The 21,643-nt window shown below is 38.0% G+C and overlaps 4 protein-coding genes across 7 annotated transcripts; 3 read left to right on the top strand and 1 right to left on the bottom strand.

Annotated features, from left to right (window-relative positions):
- The first annotated feature begins 1,843 nt into the window (after window positions 1–1,843).
- On the top strand, window positions 1,844–6,211 carry LOC103991537 (uncharacterized). 2 transcript variants are annotated; one of them, XM_065191834.1, is made up of 11 exons: window positions 1,844–2,085; window positions 2,228–2,352; window positions 2,862–2,975; window positions 3,067–3,183; window positions 3,393–3,875; window positions 3,978–4,339; window positions 4,419–4,518; window positions 4,870–4,929; window positions 5,062–5,145; window positions 5,225–5,341; window positions 5,801–6,211. In XM_065191834.1, exons 2-11 carry the CDS (start codon window positions 2,290–2,292, stop codon window positions 6,125–6,127), a joined length of 1,827 nt encoding a protein of 608 aa, XP_065047906.1. In that variant the 5' UTR covers window positions 1,844–2,085; window positions 2,228–2,289; the 3' UTR covers window positions 6,128–6,211. The 2 variants fall into 2 exon arrangements, with proteins under 2 accessions (XP_065047906.1, XP_065047908.1); XM_065191836.1 differs by having other exon boundaries at window positions 2,208–2,352.
- A 2,223-nt stretch (window positions 6,212–8,434) lies between these two features.
- On the top strand, window positions 8,435–13,192 carry LOC103991536 (phosphoglycerate mutase-like protein 4). 2 transcript variants are annotated; one of them, XM_065191832.1, is made up of 7 exons: window positions 8,435–8,789; window positions 9,431–9,481; window positions 9,556–9,666; window positions 10,523–10,654; window positions 11,049–11,124; window positions 11,699–11,902; window positions 12,422–13,192. In XM_065191832.1, the coding sequence occupies exons 1-7, from the start codon at window positions 8,700–8,702 to the stop codon at window positions 12,454–12,456; spliced, it is 699 nt and encodes a 232-aa protein (XP_065047904.1). In that variant the 5' UTR covers window positions 8,435–8,699; the 3' UTR covers window positions 12,457–13,192. The 2 variants fall into 2 exon arrangements, with proteins under 2 accessions (XP_065047904.1, XP_009409301.1); XM_009411026.3 differs by lacking the exon at window positions 12,422–13,192 and having other exon boundaries at window positions 8,438–8,789; window positions 11,699–12,186.
- Window positions 13,193–13,809: 617 nt separating this feature from the next.
- On the top strand, window positions 13,810–14,825 carry LOC135678725 (protein MIZU-KUSSEI 1-like). Its single transcript, XM_065191833.1, has one exon. It carries the CDS (start codon window positions 14,016–14,018, stop codon window positions 14,679–14,681), a length of 666 nt encoding a protein of 221 aa, XP_065047905.1. The 5' UTR covers window positions 13,810–14,015; the 3' UTR covers window positions 14,682–14,825.
- A 1,249-nt stretch (window positions 14,826–16,074) lies between these two features.
- LOC135678723 (THO complex subunit 7A-like) lies at window positions 16,075–19,885 on the bottom strand. 2 transcript variants are annotated; one of them, XM_065191831.1, is made up of 3 exons: window positions 19,647–19,885; window positions 16,993–17,614; window positions 16,075–16,392 (listed from the first exon to the last, which is right to left on the bottom strand). In XM_065191831.1, the coding sequence occupies exons 2-3, from the start codon at window positions 17,584–17,586 to the stop codon at window positions 16,258–16,260; spliced, it is 729 nt and encodes a 242-aa protein (XP_065047903.1). In that variant the 5' UTR covers window positions 17,587–17,614; window positions 19,647–19,885; the 3' UTR covers window positions 16,075–16,257. The 2 variants fall into 2 exon arrangements, with proteins under 2 accessions (XP_065047903.1, XP_065047902.1); XM_065191830.1 differs by having other exon boundaries at window positions 16,993–17,607.
- Window positions 19,886–21,643: the final 1,758 nt, after the last annotated feature.

Below are 21,643 nucleotides of genomic sequence, written 5' to 3'. Positions count from 1 at the left end.
TCAATTATGTATGATTGGCCTTAAATGGCAGGAAACCATACCTCAATTGATTTGATAAACTAATAAAGGACATATCTAATATGCGAGATCGTATAAAACTTAGACATACTTATACACAAATAAATTATGTGGAAGGACATATGCGAGGAATATCTAATTGTATTCTAAATCCTTAAAATAGATTAATTTTGTAAATGATATTGATATCTCAATGGAAAAAAAGATAATCAATTAAGAAGATCACTCTCATTTCTAAAAAAAATATATTTCTATTTAACCTAATATAATCGACTAATTATTAGCGATCTTATTCTTTTCTCTATATACATGAATAATAAAAAAATAAAATATTTAAGAATATATCAAATATCTGGAGTCTTATATAGAATTCAGATTAGTATCTTACAGTTTGATTCTATATTAATCATCTTGACTTCATCCTGAACAATAACAACAGAGATACTTACTCCCTAAACCTCCATTATTTTGAATAGCCATGTCATAAGTCAAAACTAGACTAATGCGATGATGACCTTAAAAATAATCTGTCGTTCATTATAGTTTATCTTAAAGGAAGTCACTTCAAATCATGCAATTAAAATGCTTGGGTGTGGATGCCCACAAGTTACATAAATATCATGGAATGTGGCCCTGTCAGACATCTTTCTCTCTTTATGTATTCTCTCCCTTCCTCTTTTATGCCTTTCCAATGGCTTGGCTCTTCATGACTTTGAGCCTCGCAAAGATCTCTTGTTGCATGCGTCGTTCCCTGTCATTCCGAGGACCAGAACAGCTCTGCTTCTTTCCAAAGAAACAGGGGTTACAGGCAAAAGGCAACTCTTCTTCACGTGCCCTCCCATCAATAGAACTCCATGCAGGGCCTACTGTTCTTGTCCATCATCCACATATAGTTCTACCACCGAGGCAGAGTTAATGTGCATGTCTCCTTTGTTCATATCCCCATCTCTTTGTCAATGGAACACTCAATACTCTCACCTCATCATCACAACAAGCAGTTTAAGAGCTTGTAATTCCATAAACAGAGCATCTATCAAATGCCTAGGCATTCCCCTCTCTGTTTCTCCTCCATTATGAGAAATTGCTCTCGATTAGTTTTACACAAAATGTAATATGAATATTGGAAGAGACAAACATGATATCACTCCAAAAGCATAACTGTAATGTTGTAAGGCATGCAATAAATATAGGATATAACGAGTTCAAGCTTTTAGGCCTTGCAATAAATGTGGCCACAACGAGATTCACTCCTTTAGAAGGTTGCCAAAAGCTAATCTTTCATGCAAAATTGACATGTATAGAAAACATTTATTTGTGCCGGAGCATATTTATGGTTCACCTTTTGATGGCAAAGATGTAGCTTTAGCACCTTTTCTTGTGTACTATGTTTTCTATGTATTAGGTGGTGATGTATGTTCTTCTTTCTGCCTCTCCATTCAGTCACATTAGTAATTATTCCTTTTTGAATGGAAAATAAGTTCGTAAACATAACAAAGATGCAAATTAGTTTTCTGTGGAGGAAACATAAGCGTAGTAGGAAACGTATCAAAATTCATGGAGGTTAATTAGTGACGAAATTGAGGTAGTATAATTGGATTAGCAAAAATTAAGATCGTTTTCGATTGGTGACAGACAGAAAAAATAAAGCTTGCGGGGACCGCACGTTAGCTAATGATGACCGCGTGGGCAAAGCCCACCCTAACCTGCGCGGCCCCACGCTTTAGCTGCGCCTCGGTACGCTACCGTGCGCCTCCACCGCCACTTGTAATGCACGATCCTTGCGGTCCGGTGCATCTCCGTGAGCCTAAGACGTCAGAACTGGATTAAAGAAACCGGAGAGCAACAGTGTGTGTGTCGCGATCCTCCTCCCCGTCCTCCACAGTTGTTTACAGCTCAACGTCGCATAGGTTACTGGCAGTACAAGTGTTTGACGAGAGAAGAAGCTGCTCTTCTTCTTCTTCTTTCCGATTTAATGGTGGCGTCCAAAGGTGGCTCCTTTGGCCCTGTCTTCTTCCTGCTAGCGCTCGATTTTCCCGCCCTCATTGTGGAATAAGATCACGTCCCAAGGTTTGAATCATTCTTTAATGCCGTATGCTGTCTCGCTCTTCCTCTCTGATCCCTGCCATGGCTGTTTGTTTTTATACTTCTGTTGCTTCTGGGGAGTGGCGTCGGCTCGTTACGGTTTGCAGCCTTTTCTACTGGTGCTCAGGGTGCTTTGGTGGGTTTCGGTTGATATAAGCGGTGGAGAAGAGAACGGTAGTTGAGGAGGCGATGACTAATACCAGAGTCCGGACTGCGTTGCAGGCCATGAAAGCCCCCGGGAAGCACAATAAAGTAGGCTCCTTTGATTGACTTCGAGACGGGTCTCCGTTTTCTTTCGGTTCCCCGTGCCGTTTGTTTGTTGGCTCCTTTGCTTGAATCGACAGACGTCCGCGTTCCTCGTTGCTCTTTCTGAATCCATCATGGGGTCTTTTTTAAGCGTTTGATTCATTACGGATGCGTCCCTGATCGCGTTTCCGAGGCGGGGTTTTGAGATTTCTGTAAAAGATTGGTTTTTGTCGAGAATTTTATTTGGAAACCCACTGTACTTTGGATTCTTTTGGAACAAAAATGGTGGTTTAGATCCAAGTTCGAAATGGGCTCTTCGTTTTCCTCTGCGAATTCCACTCCTTTATGGGATGCAATCGTCTCGGACATGGATTCGAGATGGGTATCTTTCAATTTCTTCTGGTTGTTTTCTTATATCGTTTGAATCCAAGTCGGCAGAATCTATCCGAAGTAGTGGCATTTTCTTCTTTAATCCGGTTTTGTCTCTTCTTCTTATAAACCTTTTGTTTGTCAAGGAAACGAACACTGAGGAGACCGCCGAGATGCAGGGGAATAAATCTAGTGGTGCGAAGGAAGGATCCAACAAACGCCAGTCTAGAAGAGAAAAGAAGATAGCTTTACAACATGATGTACCGAATCTTATTTTCACACCTGTAATCTGATTCGAATACTTTTGATCTCTCCTTTGTGCTGAATCTTCTGTTCCAATCTCATTCCAAGGTTGATAAGCTAAGGAAGAAGCTTAGACACGAAGAGAATGTCCACAGAGCTTTGGAGAGGGCTTTCACCAGACCCTTGGGTTCTCTTCCTCGGCTGCCTCCATATCTCCCTTCACATGTAATTTATTCTTTCCTTCTTTTTCTTCTTTCTGTTTTGTTTTCATACGCCCAATCAGTCTATTAAACTTCTATAGAAAGTCGAATTTGTATCCTTAAAATAGAATGTCATTTATAATTGATATTATTTCTAAACCTATGAGGTACTGCCTCCTCTTTTCAAATAATAATAATAATAGTACTATTTTTTGTTCTTTCACTTCTCTTAAGACGGTAGAGCTTCTGGCTGAAGTAGCTGTGCTGGAAGAAGAGGTGGTTCGGCTCGAAGAACAGTTGGTGAATTTTCGGCAAGGCCTTTACCAGGAAGCTGTACTCATCTCATCCTCAAAGAAAACCAAGGAAATTGTGCCCGATACAGACTCGGATGGAGGCTGTTCTCAAAGTTCCAAAACCACTGAACAACTGAAGCTTCCTGCTGATTTGCCGACTTGTCAATCTTTAGTCTCCATGAAACCTTTAGTCTCGGTGAGATACTCCTTGGATGCAGAACTATCTGGGCCTTCCTCTAATCAGTCTGCTAATGGCAAAAGGAAACTTAACAAGCAGAGTGCTTCTTTGAACTCTTCTGAAGATCGGCGAGGGAAAGAGAATCAATGGATCACTAACTTTAGTAGGAACCAAAAGCAATCTCCAGTAAAGAAAGTCTTGAAAACACAAGTGACTGTATCGGAGGACCAACGTGCTGATGCAGAGGTAGATGGCTTTGTCCATTTCTAAGTTTCATGCACTAAGGTATTTCAAAAGTATTTCATTAGTCTCATGTACATGTTAATCATAATATCGTCATTTATCCAGCCAGAATGTGTGGTGAAGGATAGAAAGACAGATGAAATGACCTTGTGGGATGCTTCAGATGAAGCCTCGCTAGACAAGTCTACTGTTCCAAACAAATTATCTGAGGATATCTTGAAGTGCCTGATGAACATATTTTTACGAATAAGTTCCCCAAAGAACACAGTAGATGACATGGAGACATCTCCTTCGAGTTCAGATTCTTGTGAGAGTTCTGGAGAGAGAGACTCCCAAGATCCTTATGGTATCTGTGCTGAGTTTGGCAAGAGGGACATTGGCCCATATAAACATTTTCGATCAGTAGAAGTGATCTCAAAGAGTCAAAATTTTCTTATGGCTTCATCATCTCTAAAGTGCAGACTAAAGTAAGCTTTATAATTTTACTTTGGTTTATGATCTTTATGTTGCCTAAGGTGCTTACTATTTCTTTCTGCTGAACTTCAGGGTTTTACTCAGAAAGCTTGAATCGGTTGATATATCACAGCTTACACATCAGCAGAAGCTTGCTTTCTGGATCAACATCTATAATTCAATCATGATGAATGTAAGTTGCTAACCGAAATCCTTTAGTCTACCAATGGGCATCTACTGTTTCTGATATTTAAGTTATCGAACTATAGGCCAGTACATGTTGCTTCTGATAATTGCAAATCAAACTATATATAGTTTGAAACTACACTAAATTGTTTGAGTTACGTTTTTTCATAATCAAGTAATATGATTAATTTTCTCTCTTGTTAGAGTTTCTTCCTTGTTATGTTCGTCCTTCAAAAGAAAATGCCCTTTTGGGCTTCTGAAGGAAATATTTTTAGTCCAATACACATTTTTGAATCAAGAAACAATTTTGCAACTTAGATCTCGTTTGTAATTTTCTTTTAATATTATTCAATCCTAGGCATATCTGGAGCAAGGAATACCTAAAAATCCTGAGATGATTGCTGCGATGATGCCAAAAGTATGTATGATCTTCACTGACTTTTCATCTTTTACTTCTGAAATATAGAGATGGAGTACATATGCAAGAAACTAAAATGTAGATTACCTACACGCAGTGAATAACTCTACAAATTTCACCTTTTCATTTCAGGCAGTTATAAATGTGGGTGGCCATTTACTTAGTGCTATGACAATAGAACATTTTATATTGAGATTGCCTTGTCACATGAAAAATGTAAGTCTTTCTCATTTTTGAAGTTTTGGAAACTTGATTTTCACTCAATTGAGGAAATGACCTTTTCATTTACATAAAGCTCTCCCCGAAAGGACTAAAAAGCGATACCATGATAATACGAGGCATCTTTGGAATGGAGTGGCCTGAACCTCTTGTCACATTTGCTCTCTCATGTGGAAGTTGGTCCTCCCCAGCTGTAGGTTTGCTTATTCATGCTTGGTTGTTGTATGGTTTACATGTTTACCTGTGTTATATGAACAAAAGCATAGTCAAAATCAGATCGACATCGTACTCACAATATGGGTAAGTGGTTGTCAAATCTCCCATGCAATATTCGCACAAGCATAACAGCTCAAGGGACTCTAGTTAGTTTTGTATGGTATATATTGTCTTTGATGGCCTCTGTGGCCCCATGTACTTGTAATTCAATGCTGAATATGGACAATTTCTCATAACATGTTTAATCTAAGATCATAAAAGACATTAAAGAGGGTAAAACCTTGAGGAGATATCTAGTATCTACACTAGATCAATAATACTGAAATCCCTCGATACAGAACTGTCTAACCCTTAGGTCTATACTAGTACTGAAACAACTTATTTCCCTCCTATTGCTGCCATAACGTTACTGACACTTTTGATTGTCTTTCTTAAGGTGAGAGTATATACAGCAGCACAAGTTGAGGAGGAACTGGAAACAGCCAAAAGGGACTATTTGCAAGCGACAATTGGTATATTGAAACCAAATAAGTTGGTAATTCCTAAGCTACTCGATTGGTACCTACTTGATTTTGCGAAGGATGTGGAGTCACTAATGGCCTGGGTCTGCCTACAACTACCAAGTGAATTGAGGACCGAAGCAGTTAAATGCCTTGAGTTGGGCAGAAGAAGTGTCATTCCACAGACAATACAATTTCTGACATATGAATTCAAATTCAGGTACCTTTTGGCACGGCACACGACTCTCTCTCCTACCTCATAGCACATGGTGGTCCATGAAATTTTGAAGTCTGATTGTATGTACACATCTTTAAAAGAAAAAATAAAAGAGAAAGTTTTAAAATAACCAGTTGTTTTTCTGGTCTTCTACTGGTTTTAATCTATTTGTGCTTCTTTATTTGTCTCATAAAGAGTATAACACTGAGATGTGTGTGCTCAGTTTTTGTTGACAGAAATGTTTCAGATCAATTATCTTTCGACTAACAAGATGTTCACATTCCTAATATGTTCTATTGATTGCAGTTATAGATGAAATGTTAAGATAATGCAAATTTATTCATAAAACGTGTACTTAAAATTGCATTTTATGACACTGAAGTTTTGATGGCATATTTGACCTTTAAGTGATAAAATACATTTTTGGAAAAACATTAATGCTTTATGTTATTTTGTAATTAATCATTTTTTTTAACATTATAATCAATTTAAATCTTGTGGTGGTGATTAGACATGCAGATTGAGAAACTAATAAAAGCAAGACCTTTAGTACATGTTTGATATTAGTTATGATAGCCAATCGGACCTGGCACCGGTGTGCTGATCAGGTATTATTACATAAATTAAGAACAAAATAACAATGAAGAACATATGTGCTTGGCTGGATCTGGAAATACCAATTGGCATGTACTGGTCTTACCTGTATTTGAAACTAGAAACACAAAAACGGTTAGAACAGCTCTCCTTTTTCATCTTAAATACCAGATGATGAGGAAAGTGTTATGAGTACTAGGTTGGTGAATGCAAACATCTATCATGTAGTTATTTAAATGTGGTCCTTCCAATTATAGCTGCCTTGATTATTATAGGTAAGCGATCAGTTTACACAAAACTGACATGATTTGCCTCCTCTCTCTCTCACCTCTTGGCAAAATCAAACTGGTATGATTGCTACTTCATTATCACTTGAGAGATCATACAAGGTCTTTATCAGTTAGAAAGGCATCAATTGACTTATCGAGTATAACTGTGAAACATTGGTATTTGGACTTATTGTTTCTATCTCTATGGCCTAATTGTGGAGCAATCAAGTGTGGGGTTCTCGAGTGTGCCACTTTGAGCTGATTCAAGAATTTGTGAGGTGTGAGACAGGGTGTAATGGGCATGGCAATAGTACAGCCTGGTTAGATAGGACAATCCAGTGGGGAAGAGATTAGTTTTACATGGCATATACAACTCTTCCCATGACCTCAAATCAGATGGCCTTGAAACAATGCTTCAATTTCTAGCTGCTTCTGGGCAGTACAATGGACCAAGCCATCTTCTTATGCATCTCAAAAATTAGGCTGGGTAAGCCTTGTATGGGGTTCTGAACCTTTGATCACCAAACTTCACTGATCAAAACATGCAACTGAGACACATTCCAAGCAAACATCAAGTGTATGGCTGTGCTGTGTTGTTGTTGGCAGAAATTGCATGCTTGTTAAGTGTGTGTGGATTTATATGAACAGGATGGACCAGTACTGTAAGCTTTTGTGTGTTCTGCAATAGCACCCAGCTTGAAGGCTCTTATGTGTTTGTCTTTGCTCAGTTGTAGTTTTCTGTCACTCATTTGCTTTCTTTTATAAAATGGTTTAAACAGAAGATCTGAATCATTACTGTCCTTAAGTTTGGAAGAAAAGGAATGGATTGAGAAAGAGGATCATCACCATTTTGTCCATGCTTCTATGTTCATTTTGTAGCCTGTTTGTCACATTGTGAAATCAGATTCAGATCAATCGAATGGGTTTACAGCCAGCCCTATTCAGGTGAAACAGTGGAAGAAAGCCAAAGTGTGAGCATGTTAGCTCATGCCATTCTTAGGGAAGGAACATTACATTTCTGCGACAACGGGAAGAAACAACTATGCATAGCCAAAAATAAAATAGAAAAATAGAATTCGGTTCGGAGTCCAAAATTGGGATGACACAATAATATAGTTTGAATCGGACCTGATTAGAGAATAAATCAATGATGTCCAAAATAGACATCAAACACATACCTCCAAATCTAAAATAATATGAATTGCATTATTAAGATTATTATGAATTAAGATGAACAGTTTTAGATAAAAATCTACCATAATATAATTTGAGTTAATAGTTTATTATAAGGTTCTAAGCTTGAATTTTATCTTTTATCACTTATCCTTTATTATTATTTTTAATAATTAATTTTTTATCATTAATATTACTTTTACCATTAATTTTCCTGCATAAATTGGTCTGGTTATATTGGTAGGAATTAACTTGTCAACTTGACATCAAATATCGATGAGCTCATTAAGACTCGGTCGTCGGAAGCAAGTGGCTAAGCCTGACCTTCTCGTCAAGTCCGCCACGGGGTAATTGGCATCCGCCAAAAGCTTTGCTTCCAGACTTGTGATCGAAACCATCTCTAGCCGTCCCATCCGGCCCTCCGCCCCAGTTTCTCGGAGATCGGTCGACTCGAGTCTCCCCCAAATCACAGGCGAACGAGGAATTGTAGTCGCGTTTGGCGTCGTGGACGACTCCGGAGGCACCACCACCTCGAGGTGCAAATTCACTTGCCCTTCTCGTCCTTCTCGTCCTTCCACGATCATGGCCTCCACCGCCGACCGTGGTCGCTTCGCGGAGATCGTCGTGATTCGCCACGGTGAGACGTGCTGGAATGCCTCGAGAATCGTCCAGGTATCCTTTCTCACTCTTTCGGGAACTCGTCGATCGACATGTGTTTGATGCTCGGTCCATATGAATATCTCTGTTTGTAATCTTTCGGTAATAGATCCTTTAGTCTCTTGTCAATTTGAGATAATCGAGGGAAAGATGGTTTAGTTATTATACTGGATTGTAAATTTTTAGTTGATTACTCAAATGTGTAGGCCTTATTTATGAAAACTGAGGGAAGACTTCTGAAAGGGATGTGGAAGTAATTTCCTTTGCTTTGGTTCATAAAGCTGAATTTATTTCCACTCATACTTGAGAATTCTTCCTCCAACTTTATATACTCCCTAGCTTACTTTTGATTTAGGGTGAAAAATTATTCCTGAATAGCCTGGTGGAACTTGAAAAGAAAGGGAAAATGGACAATGTTAAGGCAATGTTTTCGTTATCCATTAGGAACGTGCGATAGTGTTTACATCAATGATTGCTTGCTGTGGCACGCTAGCATTGTAGTAATACAAGATGACACGCTAGAGTTGTCCTTGACTGTACATGTTCAATTTAATGCATTGCCTTATCTTCGTTTAATAAATTCCTTCCGATTATTCGTGGTACCTATGAAAAATTTATTGAGATTACTAAAAATGTGATATTAATTCTTCTATTAGGGGCATTTGGACTCAGAACTAAATGAAATTGGAAGACAACAGGCAGTTGTGGTAAGCTACACTCTCACTGGAAGATTTCTTTTCCTGTGCTTTTGATTTTGGGATGCTCTATCCATTACTGCAAGGTGGCTGGTCGGCTATCCAAAGAGCCTAAATTTCAAGCTATCTACTCGTCCGACTTGAAGCGAGCTGCTGAAACTGCAAACATTATAGCAAAAGTTTGTAACTTACCAGAGGTATGTCTCACACTGAACTTGCAACTGTACCTAGTTGGACTTGTTATCAAATGAGTTTTGCGATATACTTCGCACATAAATGCATTAAAAAATTACTTGAATTTTTTTTGGAACCTTTCAGACAAAAAAAAAAAAAAAACAGAAAAAGTACTACTGGCTCTGGTTTTTCGTTTCTACCTGAGAGGTGAACATAAGAGCTTCAGATATCTTCATGTTAGATTATTCCAAATTTAGAAAAATCTTTAGTAACTTCCTAGCTGGTGTTTTTTGAGGGAAAGAGTTGTAGCTGGTTTTAGCTACATTTGCAATCATAAGTTAGATTTTTCTCCAAAAAAGTTAATCTTCTAAATCTTATAGTAGATTATCCTTTGATAGGCTTGCTAAAGTTTTTTCATACCTCCTCTAGGGGATGTGTATGGAAAAAGACTGCTGTCTCTGTTAACGTATATATTACCCCTCAAAATTTGAAGACAGTTGGCTCTTCTTGGCTTGTCACAAACTCATGTTAATATGATGTTAAATTTCAGCCAGTATCAAGTTTAACCAGTATGCTGCCTACTATGAAGATTTAGAACTCGGCAAGTATCTTACAGTTGAAGCTTATTGAACCAAAGAAGTGGACTGACAATACATGCATTATCGGGAAATTATATAATGTATCATGGGAACCTTGGCTGGGCTTTATGATTATAGTTGAATAGATACTAGTAGAACATGGCATGAAATTTCTTAACCTATATATAGTCAGAGGACTTAGATCTACTGATTGTCTGCAACATTTTGATCATTACCACAATATTTGGCTTTATTATTTTAGTATTCTTATTTTTAACAATTGATTTCTTGTGTACTTTAGGTAATACTGGATCCAGGAATGAGAGAAAGGCATCTGGGGGACATTCAGGGTTTAACATTACGTGATGCTGCAAAGCTAAAGCCTGAAGCTTACAAGATTTTCTTATCAGGCAAAAGAGATGGAGAAATTCCAGTATGGTTCCATCAGCCACTAAAAGCATTATTCTCCTATTCTAAAATAATTGTCATCTACATCTTGTTCAATTACTAGGGTTTCATGCCATGTTCTTGCTTGTTTATTAGTCATTATATAGAATTCGAAAAAAAATTGGAAGGGATGCCATCATCTTAAGTTTTAACTTGAGATAGAAATTAGGATTGGCCATTTGAAAAGTTTGGGATTAGATTAGATTTGATTAATTGGTCTGACAATACTGATCACAGTGATATAATATATCAATAAAATGAAGTATGATACTGGTAATGAGATTTTGATGATTATATTTGGCTTTTCAGTTCTTTATTTTATTATAAATCACAAATGACTTTAATTTTCTCATTCTTTACTGTTATTTTGTTATATTCAGGGTGGTGGAGAAAGTCTCGATCAACTTAATGAACGATGTGTTTCTTGCTTGGAGAAAATAGCTAGTAAGCACCAAGGTATAGTTTCTTTAACATGAAAGCTATACCTTTTAATCTCTGAATGCATGACTTATTAGAGACACTAATTTGCATTTCTTTATAATATTTTCAACATGCTATTTTACGATCATAGTCCAACCCATTTCATTGTTAAAATCTGTAACTGCCATTTCAATGTTAAAATATGTAACTTTTGGTCCATTTCTTTCGACTGCCTAGCAACCTGCTGTTGAGAAATCATTTTCATCATTGTGTTTGGAAGATTCTGAAAAAACCATCAATCACATATTATTTACTTCGACCATCATGTCACGTGTATCATTCATGCTTCCATGTATGGTTTCTGTAGCCTTATGTTCCATGGGAGATGCACGAGTAATTTGCACATTCAGTGGAAGCGGGAAAAACATGCTTCCACAGAATGTGTTCAAATAGAACAGCTTTTGCATAACCATGTTGCACCATCTAACAGATGTTGGGGCCATTGTTTTAATTCAAATATTAAAATCACGATATATATTCCACAGTATTTTCTTTTCTAGAGATTATTTGATTTTGGGAAAGTTGCTTATCGCTGTTAATGACGTCTCAGGAGAAAGAGTGATTGTACTGACCCATGGTGGAGTTTTGAGAGAACTTCACAAACATGCAGTTTCTGGACGGTCGTCAGATGGGAGGATACATAATACCTCGGTCAATGTGTTCCTGATTTCTGAGAGTGGCAATTGGACCATCAAAACATGGGGTGACATAAGCCATCTTCATGAAATCGGGGTGCTCAACAATGCATTTGGAGGTGATAGAACTTCTGGATGACATCTTTCTCTGAAAAAAATATATAAAAAAAATACATTTTGAATAAATTGTTACAGATCATGAATTAAGCCATTCCTTGTAGAAAGGTTGACTTTAGATGTCTTTTAGATGAGCAGTCATTGTGGTGAGAAACCTAACTCATGTGGTATGGTGCAAGTTCTTGTTTGCATAAACACACTGTGCTGTTGTCTCTTCACTTTACTACTCTTACAACCTGTCCATCTTTTTGAGACCATTATGGTAATAGATGAGAATGCTCATTAATTCTCTGTTTTTATTTTGTTAACTTATAGTATCATCTCATCCATGTATCATCAATTCGCACCTTGAAATAAACTCATACTCTTCCCAACATCAACCTCATTGCACAAGGTGATAAAGCAAAGATAGAATTGAGTTGATATTCCTGTAGCTCAGTGCTGCAACAGTCATTTAGATGCTCTCTTCCAAGGTTCATTGCTTCGATTATATTCTAAAAGAATTTTATTCTTTTTGTCAGTTCCCAAAAGGTCATGCGAACACCTTGGGTTGTGATGCTTGGATGTTAGGTCAATCACTTGGATTAGCCTTTGGAAAGGCATTGCTAATGTCAGGGATACTTTCTGTACTTAAATATCCGGTCAACAATACAGAAAACTAGCATCTACATTTCTGCATCTGTTTGATCTATTCCGTCGCCCGTATGAATGCATCTTGCAGGTCTTTGTTAACCATGAGGATAGTATGTGTTCATCCTTCACTTTCGGATATCATCTGGAGCTACAGGTTTTTCAACAACTCAATGCATCTAAATGTGGAAGAAGACATGATTCAGTGGAGATGTACTGCTGATGGAATACACAGCTATGAATCCTTGTGTCAGATCACATCAGAAATCTGGAAGCTTTAAGTGTCTTTAAAGATAAAAGCCCTGCCATGGCTTATCAGTCTAAGGAGGCTACACACATGATTCTTGAAGGGTATACAGTTGAGAATACATTTTATGTGCGCTTTCTAGGCAGGCCGATTAAGTATCAAAGTCTTAACATCGACCGCCACAAGTGCTGCGACACAATCTGCAGAATCACCATTTTCCAGTCTATAGAAACATCGATCGGATGATACTGTCTGCAACATGTTCAGAGTTCAAGGAACGGAAAGGACGAAGGAATCTTTAAAGGTGGAATCATGTCTGCTGAAGCTCATAAATCTATTGTTGATCTGCATCTTCAAATGTTTCTGCTCACTGACTTACCTTGTTCTCTTTACTATATTTGGTTCATTTCACCTCCATTTGTCCTGAAAAGTTGCCCACCGATGGGACTGCAATTCTTCTCTGGGATGAAGTGATCTGAGACATCAAGTTGGGGGGACACCCACTTGTGGCTCATGTCTTTGTTCCTGATTAATATGGTCATCGATTTGAAGCACTAGAGAAGTAAGTGACTTTTGAGATTGTTTGTCTCCCAATTCTTAGGGCCATTGGTCAGTTCCTGCATGTTGCTGCTGTCCACTAAAACATTTGAATGATAGCATGCAGGATTTTTATGCCATTGATTCATTAGCAAATGGAAAAGAGAAGTGCTCCAAAAACTTCATGTGAGCACCACCACAAACTTGATGGAGAAACCTCCAAATGGATCTCCTCTTCCTTCCACTGAATGCCATTGAACTTGCACACACCATACTTGTGAGCAGACTTGAAGAACATGATGTTCTTTTCTCGAGACTCATGAGCTGAGACAAAAAGGCACTACCTCAGTAATTATTTTGGGATGTAGATCAGAAGGAAAAGCATGTTACTCATGATGGAAACCTCATGTAATAATGATCGAACGATGCTCATGCCCAACCATCCATCACTCTTTCTCTTCCCTTTTCCTTCCCACAAACCCCAACCGGTCCTACCTCCTCCACCTTGTCCCTTCCACCATCTCCAACTTGGGAGGTGCCTCTTCCTCACTGTGATCAAAGCAAAAGGATTCCAAAAGACACTCAAACCTCTCTCTCTCTTTCTACCCTATATAACTCCTAACTGAGGTCTCCACCTTCCTATAGGAAAACAACTTCATCCCTTCCTTCCTCCGTTACAACCACCTCTCCTTGAAGCAAAAATGCAATCATTGCTGGAGACACCAGGGCTTGTGTCACTGCTCCGGCGCTCCACAGAACGCAGAGCCAAGATGGCCGGCGGGGGGATCTTTCGGATGTTCAAGTTGAGAACAGCGTTCACCTCTGGTTGCAAGATGGCGGCGCTCGCAGGCCGGCCTAACAAATCATTGCTCTCCGGCAATTCGGCCACCATCACGCTGTTCGGGTACCGGAGAGGGAGGGTGAGCTTGGCCATTCAGGAAAACCCCACGTCTGCTCCCATCTTCCTTCTCGAGCTGCCCATGCTCACCAGCTATCTCCACAAGGAGATGGCCTCCGGGCTCGTCAAGATCGCGCTCGAGAGCGAGACGAAGACGCACAAGAAGAGGCTGGTCGAGGAGTGCATGTGGGCGGTGTACTGCAACGGGCGGAAGTCGGGCTACTCGATGAAGAAGAAGCAGGCCTCCGACGAGGAGCGGCACGTCATGCAGCTGCTAAGGGGGGTCTCCATGGGCGCCGGCGTCTTGCCTTATGCCTCGGAGAAGGACGTAGCCGACGGGGAGTTGACGTACATGAGAGCGCGGTTCGAGAGGGTGGTGGGATCCAAGGACTCCGAGGCGTTGTATATGATCAACCCCGATGGCACCGGCGTCCCGGAGTTGAGTATCTTCCTTGTGAGGATGAAGTGAATTCCAATCAACAACTCTCTGCTTCGTGTCATGTTGTGTAGATAGATCGATCTACTAGTATCATGTAGAAATCAACTCGGTTTCCATTCTCCATCACGGACTGTGGTGCAATCTGTTCCGACATGACCAGACTCTTCGCTCTTCCATTGTGCTCTTCGTCTCTCATTTAAATGGCTGCAAATGTGTGAGGAACAGAAACAGGTACGATCGATCTCTTCCATATTTAAAGAGAGAGGAAATCCAAATTGGAAAGGAGTAGCAAGAAGCAGACCGGGATGCGACAGGAGAATAGATTTACTTACAGGTTGATCAGGCTATCTATGATGGTGTTCAAATAGAGAAATAATATTGTGTTATGATCGCAGTTAAACTTCCATTTGAGATTGGGAATGAAAAGCTTGGATGACCTTCTCATTTCTTCTATAAACAGCATAATATGTAGCAACAGGAATCACGCTCCTTTGCACAGCTACAGTGCCACTGGTGGCAAGAAATCCACCAACAAAGTGACGACTAAGCAAAAAAATGCATCTTTCGACTCTCCCACCCCTCAACAACATCAAGCTGAAACGCATTAAAATTCTTCCTGGGGACCCTTCTCACTTGTCATTCTCTAATTCGTATGAAGAATCACCACTATAGAGCGACATAATTGGCATTCGAGTTTGTGCAGATGTGCATAGATAGATATCTGCCTTCATACTCGCCATCGCCCACTAGCAGAGGCATGATTGACCCAACTCACATAGTGGTGCGTTGCTTCCTCGGTGGATGTGACCCACCGTGCCCAAGTGCTTCCCCAGGCGTTGGCGCTTTCAGAGATTAAGCAGCAGGTCCCGTCAGTTCATGAAAATACCGGCATCAGCCTCTTCTTCTTCTTCTACACCGATCGGTGTGGATTTGGATAAGAGATTTCATATTGTCGGCAAGCATAATTATCACATTCCATCATGATGTTTTCAGGGATAACACAGCAGTGTACAGCACGATCATATGATCCCATCATGATGTTTCTATTGTTGAGCCGGCACCACAGAGGCAGAAGCGCGCATGCGCTCGCTCGCGGCGCATGCTTCCATCTGCGTTGGATCTCGAGTTAGTCCTAGGAAATAGTTAGCCTCTAAGATTGATTCTAAAAGTGTCTACGTTTTGGTAATACATATCATTAATTAATTATACACTGTACTAAAGGAAAAAAATTAATGTCTAAGATGAACTAAAGATTAGTATTTAGTAAATTTGACATTTTCTTCCGGACTCTTTCAAAATCCTGAATGCTTCTCCGATGACATATGTGCAAACAAGTCTAGACCCGTTGGGATCAAAGCCTTCATGCACATTTTGTTGAAGAGCTCCATGTGACACATTATACTTAACATTGCTCACTGGTATCTTCTCGGAAAAGATAATTCAACTTATGTTTTGAATACATCCCGATCCATTTAGCTCTTTTCTCAGATTGCAGTTTAGTTTCACAAGTGCAAAGGTAGAACTCAGCATCACACCACCATCAGTTGTGAACTCAGCGTCTCAATACATACCGGACCACCAACGGAAGAACTCAGCATCTCACTAATTAGTCAATGGCCATAGCTTCTGAACCCATGCCACTGCCATCCTCCATGCTAGTCTTCTGCTCTTCTATGACGGCCCGCAGTTCCTCTACTGAGTTCTTCTGTTCATCCTCAATTGTGTTCTGCAATTCGTCAACCTGCACAGTAGCATTGTTCAGAAGATGAGCTTCATAGTTCAGTAGCACCAAACAATCTAATTTTCAAATATTCAGAGTTCAATTTTTTTTTAAAATTGATTCATGATTTAAAAAAAAAACAACAGTAATGCTGCTCCTTTGCGATTTGGATGATCAGGATTAAGATCATGAAAAGAGTCTTTCCATTTGTAGGTCTGCATACCTTGACTCTCCTCCCCAAATCCAAGATTGATGAAAGTTTCATGCACTATGTCACTTTTTTATGAAGGCAACTAGTACCAGAACAATCCAAAGTTTATACAATCAAAAACTCTAAAGGTTATATTATGAACAGGTAGATCTTAAAGATATCTGCCTTTGCAAACATAAAAAAATGCAATTACTTCAAATAGTTCAAAAAATTAATTGTCATTTTGCAGCATTTGTATGAATTTTTTTAAAGATGATATTAATAATTTCAAGCATGATGTTGCTATGGACTATTAACTTCTCTTTTATAGTAAACTCAACAATACATACCATCAGCAAGCAGACATTGTAGCATCTACTAGATTCAACCAACTCAGCACTTAATAAGGAAAAAATGGAACAAACACTCACCACATGCAGCAGAAGAGAGAACTGTTTCTTCCGAAGATCCAGTGTCCTCACACAGGAAGCATTTTCTGCCTCCAAAGCAGCAATCTCTTTCTCAAGATCCGATATAGTTTTCTGTGTTTCTGATCTTGGAGGCTGTGAAGCAATTAACTTTCTAATTGCCTCACACTCCTCCTTGTGTTGTCTCTCGATCTTGCTCTGCTCAAGCTGTTTCTTTAGATCCTCTATATCGACTTGGGCCTGAATTATTTGCCGCTGGATTTCTAATTGCAGCTCATTGAAACCCTCCTTCTCTCGGAGATTAGCATCGACAACTGCTTTGCTTTTCAGAAGTGGTAACTCAAAAGTAGATATTTCTTGTAAGAATGCTTTGTACAGTCTCTCGCACTCATTAAGATTATCTGTGTCCTTCTCTATTTCATGTGCAAAGGACATGAACTTCTTCTGCAGCTTCTTTAGTGGTGGTTCGCCTCTGGTGGTTGTAGTGCGAGTAAGAAGCCTATGTTTAATTATGACATCATCTTCATGTGGATTGAAAGCATAATGAGCAGCCATCGGTTCACCTCTCCCAGCAACCTTTCTTCCTTTTGCTAACATCAGCTTTTAAGGAGGGCCACCCTATACTCTAGCACAGAGATGTTAGATATATACAGAATAAGGTGCTGACATGAACCACCAATTTTTTGAGAGAAAAAAATTGCATTGATGATTCCTAAATCTCTGATAAAACCTTACACAAGAAACAATTTTAAGAATCAGTAAAGAAGATAATAGAAGCATATGCATAGGAATGGCAAAGCATCATGGTATCTTCGTATTTTAAGACAAGTCCACAATTCCATACTTGTGCACTAAAAAAAGTAGTCACAGAAGGGGAAAAAAACCATCAAAGCCTCGTTAAAATCAAACAGACTATAAAACTTTAGTCAACTACAAGAACATGAGGTAAATTATTGATTTAAAAAAAAGGTTCTTCTTACAAGACTAAGGTGCAAGGAAAATGCCCTGATGGTGTTGTACAATAGCATTATCCATGTCTCAATTTTGTTGCTTATATATATGCATATGGAAAGCAACTAAAATAATGTATTTCTAGACTTAGAAAATCCCTCTCTTTTAACCACAGTTCACAAAAATGAACCATAATCAAGTTTGCTAATCACCGGAGATGTGGTAAAACAAATAAATTGCATTTCTCTGCATGGTTTAATCCGCTAATGAGAACACACGTAGAACAAGAGGAGAACCACACATAAAAAGAAGGCCATGACAAGTCATGTATTTAAGGTGGCAAAGCATTCTTTGCCATGGATAAATGGTTTTGAGTGGATTGGTCTATGACCTGACACAACTTGTTCTCCATTTGAGACATTAGGTCTAGTAATTGCCATACATTGAAGGACACAATGACTTGGTGATCTTAAATTGCATTAAAAGGAGTGTTGTCATGTGAGTTACCTGTCAATATTCTCAAAGATTTCGACAAGGTCAAAAACATCATGAAACTACTGATCCTAGAGGAAAGAGGATAATTAAGCATTTTGCTTTATCTGTATCATCCAAAGGTCATCAAGTCCATCTAAGTCCTCTAATTTGCTGTTTCCACTAAGTAGCACCACACTCTTTTCTAGAGGTTACTGTTTGTCACATTCATTCTGAAATACCTGAGCAGAAATTTATAATAATTCATATTCAACTCCAATATATATGCTGAGGAGGTCATATACGTTCCACATCTAGAGAGCTAAAGAGACAAGGCCTTACAGGAGCCTCTAAGTTTCTTGTCTTCGAGGTGCCTTTTGAATTTCACCTTGTGTATGGGCAACACCTCAAGGGCTCATCATATCCTAATGATGTGCTACATTAGATGTAGCCAAGTGTAGGGCCGGTAAACCCTTGTCTCTCAACTGGGGGGATTGATGAGGCCACATTAGTTAAAGAGTTGGAAAGCTAATAAAAGTCCCCAAACCTCCTCTCCTCAAAGAATCTTTTAGGATTACCCGAAAGGATAAAACAAGGCCCACTGGTTGCCTAACGATGTGCTTCATCACCCACTAAATATCTTCACGTTAAAACACGTATATTAATTGATACATAAAACTTCGTGCGAGCATACTCATTGTCGGGCACTACCAATCTCCGTCCTCTCGTGCCTTTATCAAATATAATCCCTATGATAGACAGACGACAGAAACAACTTAACTCACCAACATTTATAAGAAGCCACCCCAAAAGATTTTGCTTATACTCCATTACCAATAACATCATTCAAGAAATGTCTCTTGAAGGCTGTTTGGCAGTTTCTTGGGGTTATTTCACTAACTATAACCATGATACCCTCTCAAAGCCTATAAACTAACGCAAAAGCAGGGTCTTGACCCTCGTTCCACAGAACAATTGAACAAAAGGGCAAACCTTAATATTCACAAAATTTGAACACATACAACATCAAATATACAGAAAAAGAATGATCAACGTAATAAAAATTCCAATTTAACGCGACAGATGGTCAATTGCTCACAGCGACCATCGCCCCTCAAACGAAGGGGCGGTAAGTGAGGATGAGAAAGGAGTCTGCAGTAGGATGGCGGAGGGAGGCCATCCCAGAAAAAGGAGAGAGTCGTGGTCGAACGGGAGAAGGAATGAGAAGATCGTACCAGAGGGAGGTGGCTGGGCTTCAACGGCCGGATCTCGACGGGGGCAACGGCAACGGAGGCAGAGACGACAGCAGAGACTTAAGAATAACCAAGGGAGGCCGTTGACCGTTAAAGGCCAGTCAAGAGCACCGGAAGGCGGTGGGCAATGACCGGATTGACGGATCTCGTCGGCGGCGGGGGCCTTGGCTTGCTTCGCTAGGGCACGCCGTTCGGGTCGGACTTTCGGGAAATCATCGTTTTCGACGACTCTGTAATTTATAGCTAGTAAACTCGAGTCGACTCGGGAAACTCGATCTCGACTCGTGCCTCGGAATGCATCCGACCCCACAATGGGGTCGGCTCGTAGCTTTGATTTGGACCGTAGAATCGCTTGTCCCTACGATCCTACGGTAGAGATCGCGACATTAATAACAAACATTGCACAAAAATGAACCTTATGGTCCATCGACCAAAGACTCACCCGCGAGTTGACGCGGCTACTTGCGAGGTCACATGAATGGCAGTGCAAAAGCATGTGTGCCAACACAAGCCACCCATCACTCGTGACCATAACTACGTGCGAGCCTCATTAGGAATAATATACTTGTTGACATTAAAATCAAAGGGGTGGATGCCAGGAATAATATACTTTTTTTTAATATTAAAATAAAAACGGTAAATTAACCATATGTCGAAACATATTTCTTGAAATCTTATATTTAACCCAAATCTATTAAAAGATATCTGAATCTGATAATTTGGGGATATGTGATAAGGTTCTTTGGATATATTTTGCGAAAAAAAATTAAGAATGAATAGTTACACTAACTTTTTAAAAAATATTGTAATTAACTGATCAGACTTTACTAAATAATATCTAATTTTGTGTATTTTTGCAGGGAAGATCTTTTGACATATGAGATTCTTTAGGCATGTTTTGATTGAAAAAATATTCAAGATTGGAGCAATTATCCTGTTACAAAAACTATAATTGACAAAAAATCAACAAATAATATATATATTTGGCCATCTTCTGCAAGGTGAACATTTGTAATAATAAGGTTCTTTGGGTGTATTTGTATTTGGGGCAAAAAATACTCAAGATTTAAATATTTACACTATTTTCAAAAATGCATAATTACCAAAACTTTAATTATCGATATATAATTTTATTCTTTTTCTATAAGAGTTTTTATGATAATGAGAATATATATATGATCAAAAAATAACAGATTATTTTTATATAATTTTAGAATATGCAAAAATAGAATGAAATAAGAAGATTTTTGAGTTTATAATGCATAGGTTCACAAGAATATATATATATATATATATATATATATATATATATATATATATATATATATGTATGTATATATATATATATATATATATATATATATATATACATACATATATATATATGTATATATATATATATGTATATATATGTATGTATATATATATATATATATATATGTATATATATATATATGTATATATATATATATATATATATATGTATGTATATATATATATGTATATATATATATATGTATATATATGTATATATATATATATATGTATGTATAAATATGTATATATATATATACATGTATATATATATATATATGTATATATATATACATATACATATATATATATATATGTGTATATATATATATATGTATATATATATATATATATATATATGTATATATATATATATATCTATGTATATATATATATATATATACATATATATATATATATATATACATATATATATATATATATATACATATATATATGTATATATATATATATATGTATATATATATATATGTATATATATATATGTATATATATATATATATGTATATATATACATATATATACATATATATATATATATATATATATATATATATATATATATATATATATATATATATATATATATATTCTTGTGAACCTATGCATTATAAACTCAAAAATCTTCTTATTTCATTCTATTT

Source organism: Musa acuminata, chromosome BXJ1-7 (genome assembly GCF_036884655.1).
Source record: "Musa acuminata AAA Group cultivar baxijiao chromosome BXJ1-7, Cavendish_Baxijiao_AAA, whole genome shotgun sequence".
In the NCBI taxonomy this organism is placed as follows: domain Eukaryota; kingdom Viridiplantae; phylum Streptophyta; class Magnoliopsida; order Zingiberales; family Musaceae; genus Musa; species Musa acuminata.
Note: the sequence above shows the minus strand (reverse complement) of the source record. Positions and strands in the feature narration are given on the sequence as shown.